Raw genomic sequence first — 23,125 nt, 5'->3', positions numbered from 1 at the left:
TCCATTGACATACCCCTTATATGTTTTTAACATTCATAATAATCCACTTTACTTTGTGACTCTCACACTGATTATCATTTAGATCTACAGATGATAGAATATGACTGGATAGAGCCGAGGCACTGAATCCCTTGTATGTGATGTCTGTGACATCACATACAAAATCTATACGTGTCCTATATTCTTCTATATGAATTTTTTGTGTATTCATGATATTTGACACTGCAATCCCACCAAAAGTGGTAATTATGTGAATATTTCAGGCTGCTGTGTTCTGATTTCACTGACATTGCAAGGAATCTAGTTCTGAATGTGGAATTCTTGAGATTTACCAACTTGATTGTAAGAATTGATATATACAGGGAGAGGGACTTTTCTTTCACTATTATTCTTCATTATCATTAATGATATGGCAGCACTGACTTTTGATGTTGATATGATCTGTAGCATTTGAGATTGATAAATGAGACTAAGCATGTAAATATCACTTGGATTGGACTGGTTTTCTATATATTATAATTTTAAGCCTTTATGAATATTATGAACACTGCAAAATGTTTTGGAGGTTATTAAGAAATCTTGGAAATAGAGGGATGACCAACACAAAAGGAACGGAATCCAAGATCATAAAGGCAATATAAAAACTGAAATATAAGGATATGTTGTATGTCTGGAGTAATTAATTTAAAATTCCTTAATGAAATAACAAATGAAAAATAATGGAATATGTATCAACACTGAAAGGAAACATCAGAAACAATGGTATAAAAATTTTGTAGTGGGAAGACTGCATAATCCAAAAGGCTTGGTCACAAGGTAAATTTATAAAAAGAGAAATAAAACTCATGAGAATCATAAGGAATTTTCTTAGAGTGTTCCAAGAACTATATATGCAGGCATACTTGGGAAAAGAATAAAAAAAAACTATTGAACAAGCTGCATACAATGGTCAAACAGGAGTTGACGAGAGAAGATTCTTAACTTATGGATTATATGCCTGTCATTTCTTGGCTAAACAATCAAGAACTGACAAAAATAGAAATACACTGGAACTCTAAGCTTTGTTGACCTAAAAATAATTCCAAAGGAAAAACTGTTTATAAGAACTAAATTTAGCTTATTTAACAATCTTCTCATAAAAAATAGTGTAGCTGACAACAACAAAAGGACTTTGGAGACACTTTAAAAGCAGAGTAGAAATGAATCCCAAATATGGAAAAATGCAGCAGGAACATCTGGGGTAAAGCTAATATAACGATAAGTACTCGATTTCAATTCAGGACATGGACTAGTCATAACACCAAGTTATAACATGCATAAATCCTCACCAAGAACATACAAGATATAAAAAAAGAGTTATTATGATAATCATTCACAATATCCTCAGTGTTTCGGGATTTTAGAAATACAAAAAGGATTTGAAATTAACAATGATCATTAAGTTCTGAGTGGAATAAAAATGAGTATCACAATGAGAAGAAAAAAATATAAGAGTTTTAAACAAAATCAAAGTAAAGCAGCTTTCAGAGATGAATTGTGGACTAAAATATACATATGCTAACAAATCAAAAGCGAAAGAATTTGTAAACAAGAATCAAATCATGGCAACCTTCTGGGAAAATCTAGAAAAAAAAAAAAATATAATAATTAAAGAAACAGACTCTTTACCCTGATTCTTTAACAGTGTCATGAAACTGCCCTGCAGACAGTTTCACCACATAAAAGCAGATCAGAAAGTCAGAACACTGTAGTGAAGTCAAGAATTTAAAGGGGCGGTCCTGGAAAAGAAAAAATGATGTTGAAAGGCAGAGCAGTTAAGTTGGTATATTGCCAGTTGAGAATACAGAGGAAAATGTAAGAAAGCTAACTGGAAGTATCTGGTTAGAACATAAGTAAATAAATATCATGTATGTGGTAAATGTTTTGGGGCTGTTGATATACATTTTAATACTTCGAATCTTCTTGATTTTGACTCAGGGACTGAATATGCAAGATGTTCAAACCAATATCAACTGTTGTATGTGAAAGCAAGGTTAGAATGACAACTAGCTACCACAGATATAGGAATTCTGAGGAAAATTAGAATGGCAAAAATCATTAACAATGAAGATATTAGAAAGGAACTTGATGATTTTAATATATAAGAATATGTGGGCAGAGCTAATCTAAGGGGGTATTAGTCACTTAAAAGAAGAAATATTAAGAAAGAAATTGTTTGAAAAAAGTCCCATGACAGGATCTAGGTAGATCGATTCAGTTAGCAGTATCTTAAAAGACCATGAAGTAAGGTCTGTCAATAGTGTAGACATGATAAATTGTGTATTCATTTGGAATAAAACTGTTCATAGGAAGCAAGTAATGATAAAAAACTGTGTAGTAATGTCAGTGCCTTGTACATCCCTTGAAGGTACATATCAGGAATGATGACAGTAATTAAGAAATGATGCAAACTTAATTATGTAGTACTGTCAGTGTTCTGTACACCAGAGTGATGAAAGCAATTAACAAACGGTAAAACCAGAACACATAGTGGAATTACTGTTGGTTAAGATAGTATATAAGTATTAATTATCTGCATAATTAACACTTCACTGAAAACCACAAAATTAACCCAAAAAATTAACCATATTAACAATGTGATAACAAGCAATTTTGCTTCTTTTTATTTTCTTAAATAATGTCAAAATATTAAAATTAACATCCATTTAAACCAACCTGTGAAAATTTTCTCTTTTTTATGCCCATCAATCTCCGAATTCAGATCCAAAATTGCCACTTTCTTTGCATCTTCAAAGGCAGCTTTAAATTTCTGAGCATCTAAAACATAAACAGCCAATTATTTATTATATTAATATAAACACAATGAAACAATAGTACTACGTATATTAATAATGGTACCTGGATTAAGATCATTGAAAATGGAGAGAAACAGTTTTGTTTTATTTTTTCATTTTTCTAACTATAAACTTGTCTAGAGTTGTACTGTATTTCCTCTTTACTGTGAATATTATAAACAGTGATCTGTCAATTATCAGTGCATTAGGGATCAAAACTGTCAAATATGTTTACTGTTTTTCACAATTCTTTGTTGTTCTCTCTCTTTGTCTGTGTGAACACACAAATGAATGAAAGATCAAATTTTTATCTACTTCAGAACTAAGAAACCAAAATTTTGAATATGCAACCAATGAGAAAAAAATCCCAAAAGTTTTACTGTTTTCATGTTCATATGGACATGTGAACATGAAATTTTTTTTTTTTTTTTTTTTTTTTAATTGATGTGAAAACAAAATAAAAAATAAAAATAAAATTGAAATTTCATAGACACAAAGCATAAAATGGTGGATATATTTCATTCATATGGATGATTGGTGGTTGGTAATTTTAACAGCTTTTGTAGTTTAAGAAAATTGAATAGTATTTTTTTTTTTTTTTTTTTTTTTTTGAAAATTCGTCAGAAACACGGGTATCAGTTGAAGAGAGAGAGAGAGAAAGTTTAAATATGCAGTTTCATTTTCCATCATGAAAATGCATAAATAATTCCAAGAATGTGTACCTCATCATGGCAAATATACTTATTTTGCACTGTGAATGGCAGCCAAAATCCATATTATACAAGCAGAGTCCCTATGATATATGGCTGAATCTATCAAAAAGAGATTGTGTTTTGATAGATTCAACAGAGCCTGATTTGGATAATCAGGTCAGGCTGCAGTTTCCACTGAGATGTAACACTAGTGCCCTCTGGGTTAAAATCAGACTAGTCACAGATATGGGAATTCTAAGAAATTGGAAAAATGGCAGAATCACACACAAAAAAATGAAGATATTAGAAAAGAACCTGACAATTTTTAATATTTAAGGATACATGAATATGTAAGAATATGCCTTGCATGAAATAGATTAGAGTGATAAAGTTATTAATATTAATTGTAAAAAACTAAATCATTTACGATACTTTAGGTTGCTATTACAAATATGATATGTTTGTAATAGCAACCTAAAGAGAACTAGAAGAAATGAATAAATTAAATACAATATCAAATAAAGTAGGATTATACATAAACTATGAATAAACTAAAATAACAAAATATTGAAGGAAATCATATAACAGAAGTACAAATAACAACAGACAGTAATAACAAAATAGAGCAAATACAAAAATATGCATACCTTGGAAAAGCTTTCATATTAGGAAAAAGCATTTATAAAGAAAAATATATTCAGCCAGGAGACAGCTTGTTGTAAATTGAAAAAATTCCTATGCAATAAAACACCAGAAAATACAGCCAAACTTTTCAACCAGTGCATCGTCCCGGTTATAACACATAGATCAGAGACATGGCCAATAACCAAACAAATGTTGGACAGAATGAATAAAAGTGAACACAGAATGGAGATAGAGCCAAGCTATACATCAGACTGCACGACAAAATAAAGAATGAAGATATAAGAAAAGAAACAAAAGTATTAAGTATAGGGGAAGATATTTTAAAATTAAAATGGAGATGAACAAGATTGCACAGATGAAAACCAAAAGATGGACAACACCCAGAGACAATGGAGAATTAGCACTGGAAAGCCTTCAAGAGAGGAAGAGAGGAACAAATCAGGGAAGGAGGGCTATAACCAAATATGGTTATAAGAAGGGTTTAGAAAAATAGAAAGAATTACACGACAGACCTAGGTCTAAATCTCATCAAGACTGCAAAGAATTCTTCATAATGGCTCTTCAAATAAAGGAGAGTCTCATATGAAGGTGCCAGGACTTTCCTCCTGAAAACAGCCGTAAAGACAGGCAACTCAGCCAGAGAATAAGCCAATCACAGTAGAAATTTCTTCTGTTTGGTTACAATGAATATTATATTTCACAAGAAATTAAGTTCAAGCTTCCATAACTCAGTTGGTTTGAATTCCATCTAGGATGCAATGAACCTTTATCAAGACTTTTCAACTGAAGAGGAGTTAGCCAGTCTCATATGGAGGTGGAAGCATTTTTTTCCCTTACAGACTCTGGTGTTTCACCCTGCAAAACAGGTAAACGGACCAGAAGAATAAATTATTATTATTATTGTTCCGGGAAACTCCAAGGAGTCGACAGACTCATCGAGGGAGGCCCTAACATCATGTCAAGAACAACTATTCAACATTCACACAGTATCTATCATACCTTGCCTTGAACTCATTCATGGTCGTAGCACCCACAACAGACTCTGGAAGCTTATTCCACTCATTTACCACTCTCCAAGTAAAGAACCTAGCTCTAACACCCTTGTCAACCACGCTCTTGCCCAGCTTCCATGCATGGCCCCTAGTCCTCCCACCACTACCAGTCATATTTTCAAAAATATCTTCTGGATCAATCTTATAAAAACCCTTCAGTAATTTGAATGTCTCAATCATATCACCCCTCCTTCGCCTATCGTCCAATTTCTGCAACCCACAAATCTTCAACCTATTCTCATAAGGTTCATTCCACAGACCTGCTATCATCTTGGTCACTCGTCTCTGGACCCTCTCCACTTCCTCCCCATCACGAAGAAACCCTGGTGCCCATAGCTGGGCACAGAAGTCCAGATGGGGTCTTATCAAGGCTCGATACAGAGGAACAACAACTTGTTCGTCTCTGCATGTTAAAGTATTTTTCAGAAGCCAAGTGATTTGGTGAGCTGTTTTAGTTACTTTTGCAATGTGCCCCGTAAACTTCAACTCCCTATCCACCAACACTCCCAAATCCCGGGCCTCATCAATCTCCTGGAGTATGGTTCCACCAATGCGATATACTGCTGCTATTCTTTTCACCCCAAAGTGCATAACCTTACACTTTGCCACATTAAATTGACATCCATTTTTCCTAGCCCAGTCCTCCAAACTATCCAAATCATCCTGTAAAATTTTGACATCCTGTGCACTCACAATTGCTCTACCCAACTTTGCATCATCAGCAAACAAGTGAACACTTCCTCTCAGATCCTTTCCAATATCATTGATGAACAAATTGAAAAGCAGTGGTCCAAGAACAGAGCTCTGTGGCACTCCACTAGTCACAAGACATCTTTTAGACTCCACTCCTGAATAAACCACTCTTTGATATCTCTCCTTCAACCACCCTCTTATCCATCTCACAAACCCTATATCTATACCCATCTGCTCCAGTTTACTGATTAGGGTTCCATGTGGTATCCTATCAAAGGCCTTGACAAGGTCCAGTAGTATCACTGTAAACCCATTACCCCTATCCAGTTCAGCCGTCACTGTGTTATAAAACGTGAGCAAGTTACTGAGGCATGATCTACCCTTCACAAAACCATGTTGTCCCCCATACAATATCCCATTTTCATCTATCCAATCCTGTATTCTTTTCTTGATTAATTTCTCTAAGACCTTGACAATGATTCCTGATATGCTAATCGGTCGGTAATTTACAATAGCAGTCTTGGAACCACCTTTATGCAGTGGAACTATTTTCCCCTCTTTCCACCCGCTCGGGACTAACCCAGACCCGTGACTCAAATTAAACAAAATGGTCAAGGGTACTGACAATTCTTTAGGTGCTTCTCGTACAACACGAGCTGGTATACCATCCAATCCCACAGATGTATTGACATTGAGGTTATGCAATAGACTACTCACCTCCACTTCATTAACCACAATTCCCGTATAATCTACTGGTTTATTCGTTTCTGCAATGTCACCACCTGGATGATATACTTTTGCAAAGTGCTCACTCAGTAACTCAGCTATCTCAACTGATTCAGTTACCTCCCTACCATCGGCATTTTTTAAAATCAATCTGCCATGTACATTTTTCCTTTTACTTGCTACATATCTAAAAAACTGTTTAGGATTCTCTTTAGCCTGCATGGCCAATGTTCTTTCATAATCCTTTTTTGCTTTTCTTACCACACTCGTCACCCTTCTGGCCTGCGCTTTATACCGTTCATGTGCCTGCCGGTCACCCTTCTCCTTAAATTCCCTCCATAGTTTCTTTTTTTGCAACTCAAGCTTAATGGTGTTATTCATCCATTTAACTCCTACTTGATTTATTATTCGGACTCTAGGTATACAGTCAGCCATTGCTTCATGCAAGCACTTCTTAACTACCTCCCATGCACTATCAATTTCTAGTCCTTGCAGTTGTACATGCCGTGGCACTGAACCAATCAAACTCCTAAGCTTGTCATACTTTCCAGCCCGATAATTCCACATGTACCCTGTCTTAATTGAAAATTCTACACCTTTAGCCACCTCCCAAGTTAAGACCCTATGATCACTCTCACCGATTGGTGGCAATGTGGTCATATTTGTTACAGCCAAATCCTCAGATGTAATTACTAGGTCAAGCACTCTCTGACCCCTAGTATTTTCTATTACATGCTGTCGCAGATAGTTATCCCTTAATAACCGCATAAAATCCAGTTCCTTCCTCCCGTGTGTCCTCTCCTCACTCCAATCAATGCGACCATAGTTGAAATCTCCCATAATAATCACCCTCCTTCCACCCATTTCTTCTATTTGCTTGTGCATACTGTCACCACCATCTTTTCCATCACCTGGTCTATAGCAGCACCCAATTGTATATTTAGTTCTGCTAGCCACAATCTCACACCAAATGGCCTCAAATGTGCTCTTTTCTCTATCCTGCAATTCAACTTCTATTCTCCTTGGCTGGAGCTCATCAGCTATCATCAACAATACTCCTCCCCCCATTTTATTCTCCCTGTCATTCCTGAACACACTATACCCATCACATTCAATCCCACTAGTTATATCATCTACAGTCAGCCATGTTTCACTAATACCTATAACCTGTGGTCTGGAAGTGCCAACCATGGCCAAAAACTCTTCCTTCTTGTTCCTAATACTCCTAGTATTAGTGTACATGAATTTAAGACCCCCATTAGCCCCAACCCTACCTTGATGCCTTATATTAACTATCCCACTCAGATTTGTTGTCCTTATTTGCTCTGGCATATTATATTCATTCTTACATTCAACTGCCTCCATAAGGACTGTATCTCTACTCCCCCCCCTTAACAAATCTAGTTTCCCTGAATTTGCACATCCACTACATTCAGCAACACTTTCTCAAGTCTTCTTACACCGTAACCATTCAAATGCATCCTAATCTTAATCAGACTGTATGTCAATCTCTAAGTTTTGGAAAGTGATCACTTTAATTGTTTATAATTTTTAGTTTAATTATACATCTATTACCACATCTACTGTACAGCTGCAACCAAGACGAGATATCATATGCAGGCTATATGACTTATTCTTGTATTCTGATCAGTTCTTCTGCCTTCTCCCTGAAAGAAGCTACTTAGCCATAGTAAGCTATCGAGGCTAATATAAACAGGAGAAAGATGAAGGGTCAGGGAGAAAGGTCATTGAAACTTCATATTTTTGATGGTGTTGACAATTTCCATAAAAGAGGCCCTAATAAAAATGAATCATGTCATGATTCCTGGTTGAAGGAAGTTAACTACTACCAGTATGCATGCCAACAAGCTACGCAGTTACAGCAGAAGCTTTATGACAAGATGCACTGTCCTGCTGAAAGAGAATGGTCAGTTCCATAGAAATGCCACAAAGTAGGAAACATTCATTGTCCAGAACGTTCTGATGCCTCTTGGAATTTAATGTTCATGGCACCACAGAAATCCGAAGTGAAATCAGAAAAAACACGACCATACCATCACACCGCCACCTCTGAATTTCAGAGTTGGGGTTATACACTCTGGAAAGAGACATTTACCAGGCATCTGCCACATCCACAATCCATCTGCTCGGTAGAGGGTGTAGTGTGATTCCTCACTCCATAATAGCTTTCTAAGCTCAATCCCACCGTACATGTTTGCACCACTGAAGATGCTGCATGTTAGTTTGGGTAATGGGGCTAGCATATTGCCGTTCTACCAGTGAAACCCATATTGTCCTTTGTTTTGAATGTTTTTGTACAGATTCACGTTCTAGTCAATGCTTGGAATTCCGCACAAAATGCATTGGCTGCATACTATTATTATTATTTGACACCTGCAGGGAGTCCAAAGATGCATCGAGGGAGGGCACCTGCTTTACAACTCTGTCACCACCACTCAATCCACCAACTGGCCGCAACTACACCAACGCCACCTAATGCTGACCACCACTGCTATTTCCACAGACAATCACAAACATCCATTCCCATGGCGGGATTTGAACCCGCAGCCCTTTGGCTGGAGAGCGGATATGCTAACCACTCGGCCAACCAGGCCGAGTGGTTATCCTTTATAGTACCCTACAGCCATGTCCAGTGAGTGTGGTGGATCATCCACTATGGTGGTGCTTGCAGTTGACTCCTTGCACACTTCCATCTGAGTATAGTATCACTGATTGACCTGGGATGGCCCAATTTGTTAACAATTTGCTGAACAGATAGGCCCACAACATGGCATCCTATCACAATGCCTCTTTCACACCCCGTTAGCTCCCTTCTTGCAGCCATTTCACCTGGACACAGTTGCACTGAATTGGGAGCATCATATTATTCCAATTTATACTGATTACAAACAACTGACTTGTTACACGGCATGATGCACCTTGCCAATGGGGGGGGTTTACTAACAATTTCTTCCTTTCTCTTTAAGTTACCATACTAACTTAGATTAGCCCTACTCACATTTCTGAATGTTAATAATGTCAAGCTCCTTCCTATCATTTACACCTTTAATAAGATTCTACCACTGGTGCCACCAAATCACTCACTTTTTCTCAAACTCACATGTTTGTGGTCTTCAGTCCTTGATCAAATGTTCTGAACACTTAAGTTGCTTGTTTAGTGTTTTGAATAATTTTGCTCTAATTCCTCTACATTCCCACCAAAATAGCTTGGCTTATTCCATTACCTTCTTCCAACTTTAATTTGCTTTCCTTACCAAAAACTGATTAAATAACTGAAATGCATTACCTCTTCTACAGGGTTCTGAAGATCTGTACTGTATAACTGACACTCACTACAGCAATTCCTACAACGTCCTATCCAAAAGACCAACAAGTCTGTGCTAAAAGAAATTCAATAGCATACTACAGTGTCTTGCTATAAATACCATTTCAACATCTGCACACTCCCATGCTGCCCACAGAATTGCACGAATCCAGTTCCTATTAGTGGCACCGTGCACAGCCAACATTTGCGTGTTTATGAGTGGAGAGAATTGGCTAGCTTTATGGGGCAACATGCAGTGGGGAAATCAAGAGAACCGTGTAGCTGTTGGAATAGAGCCACCTGTTATTTTCAACATACTGTAGGATATTATTGTATCAGACTATTAACCGTTATAACGATACAGAAGACATATGTGACTACCAAAGAACAGGTTGGCCACAATGTTAGGGTGCAACAGCTTATGAAGGCTGTGAAGGCACACTGCCATAATCCTGTGAGAACGCAGAAAGTGATGTTGCGAGAGATGAACATTTTGAAGAGAATGATGTCAATGTACTAACTGCAGGGCCGGTGTTAGAGTTTATTCTGCCTTGGGGAAGACATGCATTTGACGCCCCTTATCCTCCCTACATAAATGAAAAATAATAATAATAATTTTTTTTTTTTTTTTTGAAATGTCTTACCTACGTGGGCGGGGTGCTTAAGGATCAAAGCTGTATAACTGAGAGGAGACCTCCACATAGCCTTTAAAGGAATGTGGAGAACCGACCAGGGCTTCTGACCTAATGTCCAATCCTCACCTTCTCGTGGTGCACCCTGTTGGGTATCTACTTTGATACTGAACGAACGAGGATGGGCTGGCAATTTGGGATTTAGCCGACCAAATTGTATTCTTATTGGTTAAACCAAAATAAAAAATGATGGTACAACATGACAAAATTTCATGCCGGGTGAGGCGTCGCCCGGTTAAACAAGAAACCCGTTGTTTTTGCCAGGGAACCAGGGCGAACAGCGAAAAGTCAGCTACTGGAACAAATCTGAATTAGATGAGTACCAGATCGACATAATAGGGGTGACTGAAACAAAAAAGACCAAAACTGGTGAGATCTTTCTAGCAATAAATACAAAATGTTATATTCAGGCAATGACAATCAAGGAAAAGAAGGTGTAGCCATAGTATTCAACACAAAATACGAGGCAAATCTTCTTGAATGGCAGTCAGTCTCAAGTAGAGTAATGTGGGCAAATATGAGAATGGGGAACTGGACAATGAGACTTATTTGTGCCTATGGTCCCACAGAAGGTTCTAATAAGGTAGAAGTGGAGGAATTTTTTGAGGCTTTAGAAAAAGCAACTGACACAGTGAAAAAGGAAAAGTTGGTCCTTGTTGGAGATCTAAATAGCAGAGTAGGAAATGATTGTGAGGCATACAAAAATATTTTGGGAAAATTTGGAGAAAAGAGCAAAGCTAATAATAATGGCAAATATCTGTTGGATTTCTGCTCAGGACATGGACTGGTTATTACTAACACCATGTTCCAACATAAAAATGTGCACAAATTCACATGGAGAGAAGAGGCTAGGAATAAGAAAAGTCTCATTGACTATGTTATTGTTGATAGTGATGTTTTCTCCCTGGTGCAGAACACCAGAGTGTACAGAGGATTTGAAATTGGAAGTGATCACTATTTCGTCTTGAGCAGGATAAAATTGAATTTCATATCGAAAAGAATAACATGTAAGAAAGTTTTAAAGCGAATAAAAGTTGAGCAGCTCTCAGATGTGAACTGTAGACTAAAATACAGAAAGATCATTGAAAAGAAAATGAAAGAGTTTGAGAACAGGAACAGAAACTCTGAAGAAAACATTGATTGATTCTGCCAGAGAGGCACGTGGTGAGGTTGTGTGCAAGGATAAAAAAATCAGAACTCCCTGGTGGACACAGGAAGTTAAACAGGCAGTGAAGGAAAAGAAGAAAGCATATCAAAAGTTCCTGGCAAATAAGTCAGCTTTTACTCTTACAGAATACAGAGACAAATGTAAGAAAGCTAAACAGTGTGTAAAACTAGCTAAACAAAAGTCATGGGAGGACTTTGGCAAGAATATAGAAAATAAATATCAAGAAGGTGGCAAAATATTCTGGAGGTTGTTGAAGAAGCTTAGGAATGGAGGAAAGAGTGCTGTAAAAGGAATTAGAGATGATAAAGGTGACATGAAAACAGGAAAAAAAGACATCCTTGAAGTATGGAGTAATTACTTTGAAAAACTGCGAAATGAAACAAGCAGTGATTACAGCACAGTGATAAAAAACACTGACCAGGCATGCAGTCAGGATTACATATCCATACTTGAAGTAGAAAAAGCTATCAAAGGCTTGAAATGTGGAAAGGCAGCAGGAGTAGATGAATATTCGACCAGAAATGCTGAAGTATGGTGGTATAAGAGTCTTACAGTGGCTGCACTTCATAGTTCAGAAAGCCTGCACAGAGGGACGAATTCCCGATGATTGGAGTAGAGCTCTCATAGTACCCATATATAAAAAGGGAAATAAAACTGAATGTGAGAATTACAGAGGTATTTCCCTACTGAGTGTTCCTGGCAAGATCTATGCAAGTATACTTGAGAAACGGTTGAGAAGAATTGTGGAAGAAAAGCTTGGTGAAGAACAAGCTGGATTCAGGCCAAATAGAGGCTGTCAGAATCAGATCTTCACTTTACGACAAATAGTCGAAAAAGCATGGGAATATAACAAAGATCTGTATTTAAGTTTTGTCGATTTGGAAAAGGCATATGACAAGGTGCCAAGAGAGAAGCTATTCAATACACTGCAGTTATATGGTGTCAATGGGGCATTATATCAAGCAATACTTAGTCTTTATTTGAGTTGTAAGTCAGCAGTTAGAATTGAAGTACAGGAAGATGGTTTAATGTTAAATCTGGTGTGAGACAAGGATGTACATTATCCCCTCTGTTATTCATTATCGATATGGATCACATTATGAAGGAATGTGGTATTAAACCTGATATCAAAATTGGAGATGTTAATGTCAACTCTTTGCTTTATGCGGATGATGTTATACTTCTAAATAATTCCGCTACAAGTCTGCAAGATTCTCTGACTAAATTGAATAGCTGTTGTAATAGATATGATATGAAGGTCAGCAATAAAAAGACAAAGACAATGAAAATAGGCAGAATCATTGAAAATGTCAACTGTGTTGTGAATGGAGAACCTGTGGAACAAGTAAAACATTTTAGCTACTTAGGCACAATTTTTACTGAAAATGGTAAATTAAATATAGAAATAGACAACAGAATCAGCAAAGCTGGTATGGTGGAAAGTCAATTGAATAAATTCATATGGAATAAGAAAGAAATTAGTCGGAACACTAAATTAGCTGTATACAAGACAGTGTTCAAACCAGTTTTAACTTATGGATCTGAGAGCTGGGTCAGAAGTAAAACACTTGACCAAAGACTAGAGACCGCAGATATGAGAGTCCTGAGAAAGATTAGAGGCATGAACAGATGGCATCAATGGCAATATCATATTAAAAATGAGGATATTAGGAAAGAACTTGACATTGCCAGCATCCAGGAATGCGTTAGCAGAGCTAATCTCAGGTGGTATGGTCACTTAAATAGAATGGGAGAGGAAAGATTAGCAAAACAAGTATTCTCTGCCAGGTTGGCAGGAAAACAACCCAGAGGAAGACCAAGATATAGGTGGATTGATACGGTACAAAGTGCCTTAGACGATAGAAATATAAGATCTGATAATGTTGGAGTCTTGACAAGTAACAGACTGATTTGGAGGAAAATTGTAGATATGAAGTTAGTAATGATGTAATTTTTTCATGTAGTACTGTCATATCCTGTACACCCCTTGAGGGTACATGGCAGGAATTTGATGATGATGATACCTACGTGGGCAGAAATTTTCCAATATTTTTAAATTTTAATTTTATTTAAAATATTTTAATTTAATTTACATTACTACAATAGTTTCACTGTTCATTATTTTCACTTACCGAAACAAAAAGGCAGTGCTAAGAAATGTTAAAAATGTACTTTACGAGCTTTCTGGGCTATAAATTCTTTAAAAATTTCTTCGAAATCTAAATTTGTGCCAAGCTCGTGTTCGATGGAAATAGATGCCAAATCACCAAGTCGTTGTTCAGACATGATGATTGAAGATAATTTTTAATTAACTTTAATTTAGAGAAGCTTCTTTCAGAGCTCGGAACACTTACTGGAAATGTTAATAAAAGTCTCAAAGCCACTACCACGTTCGGGAATAAATCATGTTGACTTATATAACTCAATACTTCTAGGGTGTGCTTCCTTTCTTAACAGAGCTAGATAAAACATCCAATTCATCTGGCAGTTCTAATAAATCTATGTCTTTTACATTTTTGGTGTGATCAGATAAGGCACTTTCTAAATTTTTACATTTTAAAACAAGATCACTTTTCTCAATTTCTTGTAATTTCTGAATGTCATATAAAAATTAAAAATATGTACTATGCGCTTGAAGCTGTTGAAATCTCTCTTTTACCGAATTTAACGCTATATCGAGCACATTGAAAAAAAAATCCACTTTAAATTTTGTTATGGGATCTTGTATTGATTTCTGGCTTTCCTTGGTATCGCAGATAGAGTAATTGCAAATTCTGCTACAATATCCAACTGATCTGCCAACACTTTTGCTTCTTTCAAGATATTTTCGAAGCCTTCATCTGATTGGTGTCTTTCTAAATAAAGTGTAACTTTTTCTAACTCACATACAGTTGCCGAAATATCTATATTAATTTGTTGTAGCATTTTACTGGTGGTATTAATATGGTTTAAAATGTTATGCCAAGTAACAATAGAACAGAGAAATTAAAAATTCTGTAATTTCAATGCTAGACATTCAGCTTCATGCCAAACCATTTTATCCATACACTCGTCAGCATTGATTTCCAATAAACAGTCATAAATATCTTCCGGTTGATGTTGAATGGCTTCTATACGGCTTTCCCACCGCACAGCAGATAGTGGTTTTAATGTTAATTTAGTATGCTTCTTTAATACATCCCATCTGTGTGTAGAACCGGAAAAAAATACATAAAATTTTTGTCATTATCATCAAATTCCTGCCATTTACCCTCAAGGGGTGTACAGGATATGATAGTACTACATGAAAAACTTACATCATTGCTAACTTCCTACCTACAATTTTCTGCCAAATCAATCTGTTACCTGTCAAAGCTACAACACTAACAAATCTTATATTTATATACCTACTTCTAAGACAATTTTTAACGTATCAATCCACCTATATCTTGATCTTCCTCTGGGTCTTTTTCCTGTCAACCTGGCAGAGAACACTTGTTTGGCTAATCTTTCCTCGCCCATTCTGTTTAAGTGACCATACCACCTGAGATTAGCTCTGCTAATGCATTCCTGGATGCTGACAATGTCAAGTTCTTTCCTAATATCGTCATTTTCAATATGATATTGCCATTGATGCCACCTGTTCATGCCCCTAATCTTTCTCAGGACTCTCATATCTGTGGTCACTAGTCTTTGGTCAAGTGTTTTTACTTCTGACCCAGCTCTCAGATCCATAAGTTAAAACTGGTTTGAACACTGTCTTGTGTACAGCTTATTTAGTGTTCCGACTAATTTCTTTCCTATTCCATATAAATTTATTCAGTTGACTTCCTATCATACCAGCTTTGCTCATTCTGTTGTCTATTTCCACATTTAATTGATCATCTTCACTAAAAATCGTGCCTAAGTAGCTGAAATGTTTTACTTGTTCTATAGGTTCCCCATTCACAACACAGCTGTTGTGAATGAAGAACCTATTTTCATTATCTTTGTCTTGTTATTGCTGACCTTCATACCATATCTATCACAACAGTTATTCAATTTAGTCAGGGAATCTTGCAGACTTGTAGCAGATTTATTTAGAAGTATAATATCATCTGCATAAAGCAAGGAGCTGAAATTAACATCTCCAATTTTGATATCAGGTTTAAGACCACTTTCCTTCATAATGTAATCCATATAGATAATGAATAACAGGGGGGATAATGTACATCCTTGTCTGACACCAGATTTAACATTAAATCATCTCCCTGTACTTCCTTCAATTCTAACTGCTGACTTACAACTCAAATAAAAACAAAGTATTGCTTGATATAATGCCTCACTGACACCACACAACTGTAGGATTTTGAATAATTTCTCTCTTGGCACCTTGTCACATGCTTTTTCCAAATCTACAAAACTTAAATACAGATCTTTGTTATATTCACATGATTTCTCCACTATTTGTCGTAAAGTAATGATCTGATCCTAACAGCCTGTATTTGGCCTGAATCCAGGTTGTTCCTCACCAAGCTTCTCTTCCACAATCCTTCTCAACCATTTCTCAAGTATACTGGAATAAATCTTACCAGGAACAGTCATTAGAGAAATACCTCTAATCTCACAATCAGTTTTATTTCCCTTTTTATATATAGGCACTATGAGAGCTCTACTCCAATCATCTGGAATTCGTTCTTCTGTCCAGGCTCTCTGAACTATGCAGTGTAGCCACTGTAAAACTTTTATACCTCCATACTTAAGCATTTCTGGTCTAATATAATTTACTCCGGCTAACTTTCCACATTTCAGACTTTTGATGGCTTTTTCTACTTCAAGCATGGATATGTATTCCTGATTGCGTGCCTGGTCAGTGTTTTTTTATCACTGTGCTCTCATCACAGCTAGTTTAATTTAGTAATTACTCCATACTTCAAGGATTTCTTTTTCTCTGGTTTTCATATCACCTTTATCATCTCTAATTCCTTTTACAGCACTCTTTCCTCCATTTCTGAGCTTCAACAACCTCCAGAATATCTTACCACCTTCTTGATATTTATTTTCTATGTTTTTAACAAAGTCTTCCCATGACTTTTGTTTAGCTAGTTTTACAGTGTTTAGCTTTCTTACATTTGTCTCTGTATTCTCTAAGAGCACAATCTGACTTATTTGCCAGGAACGTTTGATACACTTTCTTCTTTTCTGTCACTGTCTCTTTAACTTCCTGTGTCCACTAGGGAGTTCTGATTTTTCTATCCTTGCAGACAACCTCACGACATGCCTCTCTGGCAGAATCAATCAATCAATGTTTCCTCAGAGCTTGCCACCGAATCTCCAAGGTTTGATTCCTGTTATGAAATTCTTTCATTTTTTCTTGAATAATGTTTGTATATTTTAGTTTACATCTGAGAGCTGCTCAACTTTTATTCATTTTAAAACTTTCTTACATGTTCTTCTTTTCAATATGAAATTCAATTTTATCCTGCTTAAGAATAAATGGTGATCAATTCCAATTTCAAATCCTCTGTACACTCTAGTGTCCTGCACCAGGGAGAAACATCACTATCAACAATAACATAGTCAATGAGACTTTTCTTATTCCTAGCCTCTTCTCTCCATGTGAATTTGTGCACATTTTTATGTTGGAACATGGTGTTAGTAATAACCAGTCCATGTCCTGAGTAGAAATCCAAGTATTTGCCATTATTATTAGCTTTGCTCTTTTCTCCAAATTTTCCCAAAATATTTTTGTATATCTGACAATCATTTCCTACTCTGCTATTTAGATCGCCAACAATATTGGTTCATTGTGTCAGTTGCTTTTTCTAAAGTCCCAAAAAATTCCTCCACTTCTACCTTAGGAGAAACTTCTGTGGGACCATAGGCACAAATAAGTCTCATTGTCCAGTTCCCCATTCTGATATTTGTCCACATCACTCTACTTGAGACTGACTGCCATTCAAGATTAGCCTCGTATTTTGCATTGAATAGTATGGCTACTCCTTCTTTTCATTGATTGTCATTGCCTGAATATAACATTTTGTATTTATTGCTCAGAAAGAGCTCACTAGTTTTGGTCTTTTTTATTTCAGTCATCCCTATTATCTAATTCATCAGCTAGCTCCATTTCTTTGCCATTCAGGCTTCTTATGTTGATAGTACCGATCTTCAATTCTGGTGATATTGAGTAGGGATGTGTTTGAGGATATGTTCCAGTAGCCGACTTTTCGCTGTTCACCCTGGTTCCCTGACGAAAACAACGGGGGGGGGCCTTGTTTAACCGGGCGACGCCCCAGCCAGCATGAAATTCTATCATGTTATTCCATCATTTAATATTGTGGTTTAAGCCAATAAGAATACAATTTGGTCGGCTAAATCCGAAATTGGCAGCACATCCTGATTCGTTCAGTATCCAGGTAGATACCCAACAGGGTGCACCACGAGTAGGTGAGGATTGGACATTAGGTCAGAAGCCCTGCTCGGTTCTCCACATTCCTTTAAAGGATATTTTGAGGTCTCCTGTCAGTTATACAGCTTTGACCCTTAAACACCCAAATGAGATCAAAACATGAAATCCCTTCTTTTGATGACATTACTGCATCATTTACTACCAGGTTAAGAGAATGGCAACTGCATGGAATAAAAAAGGCTCGAGAGTTAATATCGACAATGTGTTTTTGAACGCCAGAATTTTTCCCTTTCATGTTTGAGCCATTGTCATATTCCTGTCCTCTTAAATTATCAATTGACAAGCCATTTACTTCCAGTTGTTTGATTATTACTTGAAATAATGCAGCTCTAGTGGTAGTACTAACTGGTACAAATCCAAAAAAACTCTCACAAATTTATATTTTTTTTTTGCTCATTTTCCTTATTTATAGAGACATATCGCAAAATGATAGACATTTGTTCCAGATGACTAATATCACTTGTACAGTCTACAATAATACTATAATATTTTGTGTTTCTTACCCTGCATAATATATTTTGTTTTATGTTCTTTCCTAGCAAATGAATGAGTTCATTTTATATATCTTTGCCCAAATAATGTTCAATGAATTGTTTGCCTTGAATTCTCGATATATGTTCGGACGGTATTGAATCAAATTTTGCTATTCATTTCATCAGTTTTAAAAAATTACCGTTATTGTGTTCTTAGAGTTTATCTGATGATCCACGAAAGGATAAACACTGCTGTCCTAAAAATTACACAATTGACAAAAGCCGTTCCAATACATTTTGCCAGTGGTGTGCTTCTTCATTCAGGATTCTCTGTTGGGTCGCATCAATAGTTGTTTTGGACTTTACTCTAACTTCTAATTCTATCCATTTGTTATGAGCTATTAAATAACTCTTGCTGTTTTCATGGTCAGTTAAAATTTCTGATAAATGTTTCCAGTCACAGTTACCTACTGTTGTCAACGCAATTTGAATAGTCGAAACAAGCTTACAACAAAAGCAAAACACAGTATTGTTTTTACGGGAATATATTAACCACGATATTCGCACTACTACACCATTATGTAATTGTCTTTTGTAATGTGATGGTTTGAAACGGCGACCATGACTGTGTTGTGGAAAATTAAATTTATTTTCTTCATCAGCATTACTAATTTGTACCGGTCCCTTCTCTACCATGAACAATCAAAATGAATCATTAATGATCTGAGGCCAATCTGCAGGGTTGTGCCAAATTTCACTTCTTTGAGTTTTGCTAGTGGCACTACTGCTTGTAAATTCTTGTGATTCTGTATTTTGCTTTTCTTCCAAGACTTAGGAAACTGGCGATTCGGAGATCGGTTCTTCCGTAATTTCAAACGTTAAGTTTTTCTCATTAGTTTCTCAACTTTGTGAAGTTGAAGCAACTATTTCACCAACATTGCCATTAGAATTATCTGATTTTAAGAATTTACTCAAGGAACCACTCATGCGTCTTTTTCCGCTTTTCTTTTACAGTATTGAGCCCCGATGACCATTTTTGTTCCATATCCCAACATAATTATTGAGATTTTGTCAAATGTTTCCCTATGAAGTTAGTCACGCCACTGCATGCCACAAAATATAAATCATAAATATATATAGTTAAAATATATAAATTTTTTATATAAATATAAATTTATATAATATTTATATAAACTTGTGCCATGCAATATAAATAAAAAATATAAAAAAATAATAAGCCCTGGGAAAATGCCCAGTTTGTCCATGCAGTAGCGCCGGCCATGACTAACCGTTGAACCTGGGATGAAAGACTATGGTCATTCTAATGGATGCTTCCTAATATCACCACAACTTATGTGGCAGGGGATGATAAAATCAAAGGCATTTCTCTGGCGGTATGCAAACAACAGACACAGAGACATCCTCTTCACAGATGAGAAGAATTTCACTATTGAAGAATTGTTTAACCGTCAAAACAACTGAGTATATGCCTGGGATGGTCACATAGCACATGGCATACCAACCAGGATTCAGAGAAGTTATCACCCCACATCAGTGATGATTTGGTGGAAGGGGGGGGGGGGGCTTATCAGGGGATATTCAAGTTGCATTTCTGCAAGAAAGGGGCCAAAACCTTTGCCAAAGTGTATCATGACACCATGCTGGAACCTGTGGTAGGGCCCCTGAACAACAACTTGTTCCATGGTAGGCAGTGGACCCTCCAAGAGGACTTTGCCCCTGCACACAAGGTAAGGACCATTCAATAGTGGTTGGAGGCAGATGCGCATGACCACACATCCTCTGACTGGAAGTCCCAATCTGAATCCATTGGATTTCAAATTGTAGTTGGAGGTTGATAGTAGCAAGCAAGAAATGACACCCCAGCATCACCAACCTGAAGGATTTGGAGTGAGCAGTGGCAGTATTTCTGTCACTACTCACCCCAGCATCGGCATGCCGAAGGATATGGAGTAAGCACTGGCAGCGTTTCTATTGGATGCATGCTGCCATCGATATGCGGTCTCACTGACCTTTGGCATACATGAAGGCAAAGAAGGTACATTTCGAACAGTGAGTGCTGTTATATGCACATTATACATGTAGTTTGTATGTGATGAAAGCTGTAAATGATTTACTGATAGATTAAAGGTTTGTGCTGTTCAAGTTGTAACAATATTTATAACTAGACTAGGTATTCCTGGGATCTCTATGAGTGGTATACTGAGTTGATGTAAAACTTTATCTTCATAAAGTCAGGCCAAGTTTATTATCTCTAATTTACATATATTTAATGCTACTTTCTTTATACAGCTGACTCTCACTTTAGCAAACATTGTCATAAGAGCTTCATCTGTAACTACTGAAAAGTCCTGATCAAATTCCCATAGATGAAACACCACCATGATAAAAGAAATTCACAATTGCAATTATCCCTGTGGTCCTTATGAGTTTGCATTAGTGGGTCAACTATGATGTGATCTATATGGATGATATAACAAGTGAAGAAAGCATGCACCCTCACTTGGTTCTACTAACCAATACATCCTTCATTTCTTGCTGCTGACTTTAAAACTTAAGCACATGCTTTATACTGCCATGCATAATATCTCATTCACATCATCATATATCTTTTATAGATCTATAAAGCCTAAATGCAGATCTTTTTGTATTCCACGATTTCTAAACTTTTGTCTTCATATAAAAATTGTTCTGATCATCCCTGTTTTTGGCTTCAGCCCAGCTTTCCTTCCCATTATAATTACTAAGTTCTTTACAAATATCTGCAAAAATGGCAAATAAACGATAAATAAAAGAATGCCAGAAAAAGTGAAGAGAACGTGTACAATGAATGGAAGAAGGAAGATTACCATAGAAAGTAATTAAAGATAAACATGAAGTGAAAAAGGACATAGGAGGACAATTAATGAACTTGTGAAACCACATATCACAAACTTTTGGATTAGATCTATCAAATACATGTTTGTGAGTATTCACAGTATTCACAAAAATACGCTTCAATATCATGAAGCGTATTTTTGGATACTCTTTAATGCACCCAAAATGTGTCTGCAATATGGAGCCAAATATCACACATCTATATTGTGTAGCCAGACTGAATCTTAAAAAAAGAACCACTCAACATAACTAGATGTATATGAAGAGTTTGGGTATGCTATGCAGATGGCTTTTCTATTTTGTCCCATGGCTTAGACACATCATACATTTTTACCACATTTAAACAGTCACATCCAAAAATATACTTTGCAATAAAAACATCCTCAAAAATACACCCAACACCATATGCACACAGAACAAGGGTCTATTAGTTCTAATGACAACTCATGCCACCAAACTCTCACCTTGACATCTTTTTAGCCAATGGTCACAACTACTGTAAAACAGGCTAAATGCTGTATCTCCCCTTTCATTCCTCTGACAAAAGATCACAATGCAATTATTTCCATCCCTTATATCCAGGTACTTCTGAAAAAAAAAAAAAGTGCTTTATAAATATAATTTCCATGCCACTTTCAGCTGTTTCACTTCATCATCTTACACATCCAGAGCAGTGTAAAAAAAAAAAAAAAAAAGTTCCATCACTTGCAAGTTAACCTACTTTGGACAGACCAGAAAGAAATCTGTTAACATTCACCTTGAACAAAAAACAACTACAAGTCACGGTGTTATCAGTATCCAGAGCAGATCATGCTCTGGATACCATATCACATGGAAAAAACACAACATGGAAGTTGATGTACAGAAGCTGCTACAGATCAGAGTATTTTTAGAATGAGCCATGAAAGCTCCTAAACCTAAATAAGTATGGCTGCAATAATTTGCCAGAGATCACAGAAAGTCATTCTGAAACCACACATATCTTCTCTTCACTGAATTAATCTATCTAGTCACGATATGTGATTTTAGAATTACTTTCCCTGATCTTTGGAAATTTATTGGACAGTAATTTGTTAAAAGAAATAATTGTCCAACTCAACTAGGTCTGCAACGACCTAGTTGAGTGCTTTATGTTTTATAACAATTGTGATCTGAAGATCCCGAGTACAAATCCATCAAAATATTACCACTTAAATCATGAGACTCTGCTACAAATAATATGCCAATTAGAAATATCAGTAGCTGTAACTAATATTTCACTTACCACTGACATGTTTCACAGCTATGAGTGACTGTGGTAGTGAGAGGACAAGTTTAAAACACTTGCCTAAGATTTTATTTTATTTACACAACAGTGCCCTGTATGTGAGCAAGTGGTTAAGGAGAAAGAATTAATCTATTATCAAGTTTCTTGAAAAGATGGAGATTGTATTTGTTGGAAAAAGCAATATGGAGATGGAGAAGACTGTTTCTAAAGACAGAGGTGAAACAAAGGAAGATGAG

At 36.4% G+C, this 23,125-nt stretch overlaps 1 protein-coding gene across 1 annotated transcript in view; it reads right to left on the bottom strand.

Annotated features, from left to right (window-relative positions):
- The window catches only part of LOC150107166 (ran-specific GTPase-activating protein-like), a 107,725-nt gene that overhangs the window by 24,997 nt on the left and 59,603 nt on the right, over positions 1-23,125 (bottom strand). Inside the window, exon 5 of the mRNA XM_090391042.1 lies at positions 2,716-2,817. Within this exon, the coding sequence (XP_090247168.1) occupies positions 2,716-2,817 (102 nt within the window). The remainder of the gene's footprint in view (positions 1-2,715; positions 2,818-23,125) is intronic.

The sequence above is a fragment of the Typopeltis vanoorti genome, chromosome 4 (assembly GCF_054136105.1).
Source record: "Typopeltis vanoorti isolate ZY-2024b chromosome 4, IOZ_Tvanoo_1.0, whole genome shotgun sequence".
Taxonomy (NCBI): domain Eukaryota; kingdom Metazoa; phylum Arthropoda; class Arachnida; order Uropygi; family Thelyphonidae; genus Typopeltis; species Typopeltis vanoorti.
This window is presented reverse-complemented; position numbering and strand designations above follow the sequence as displayed.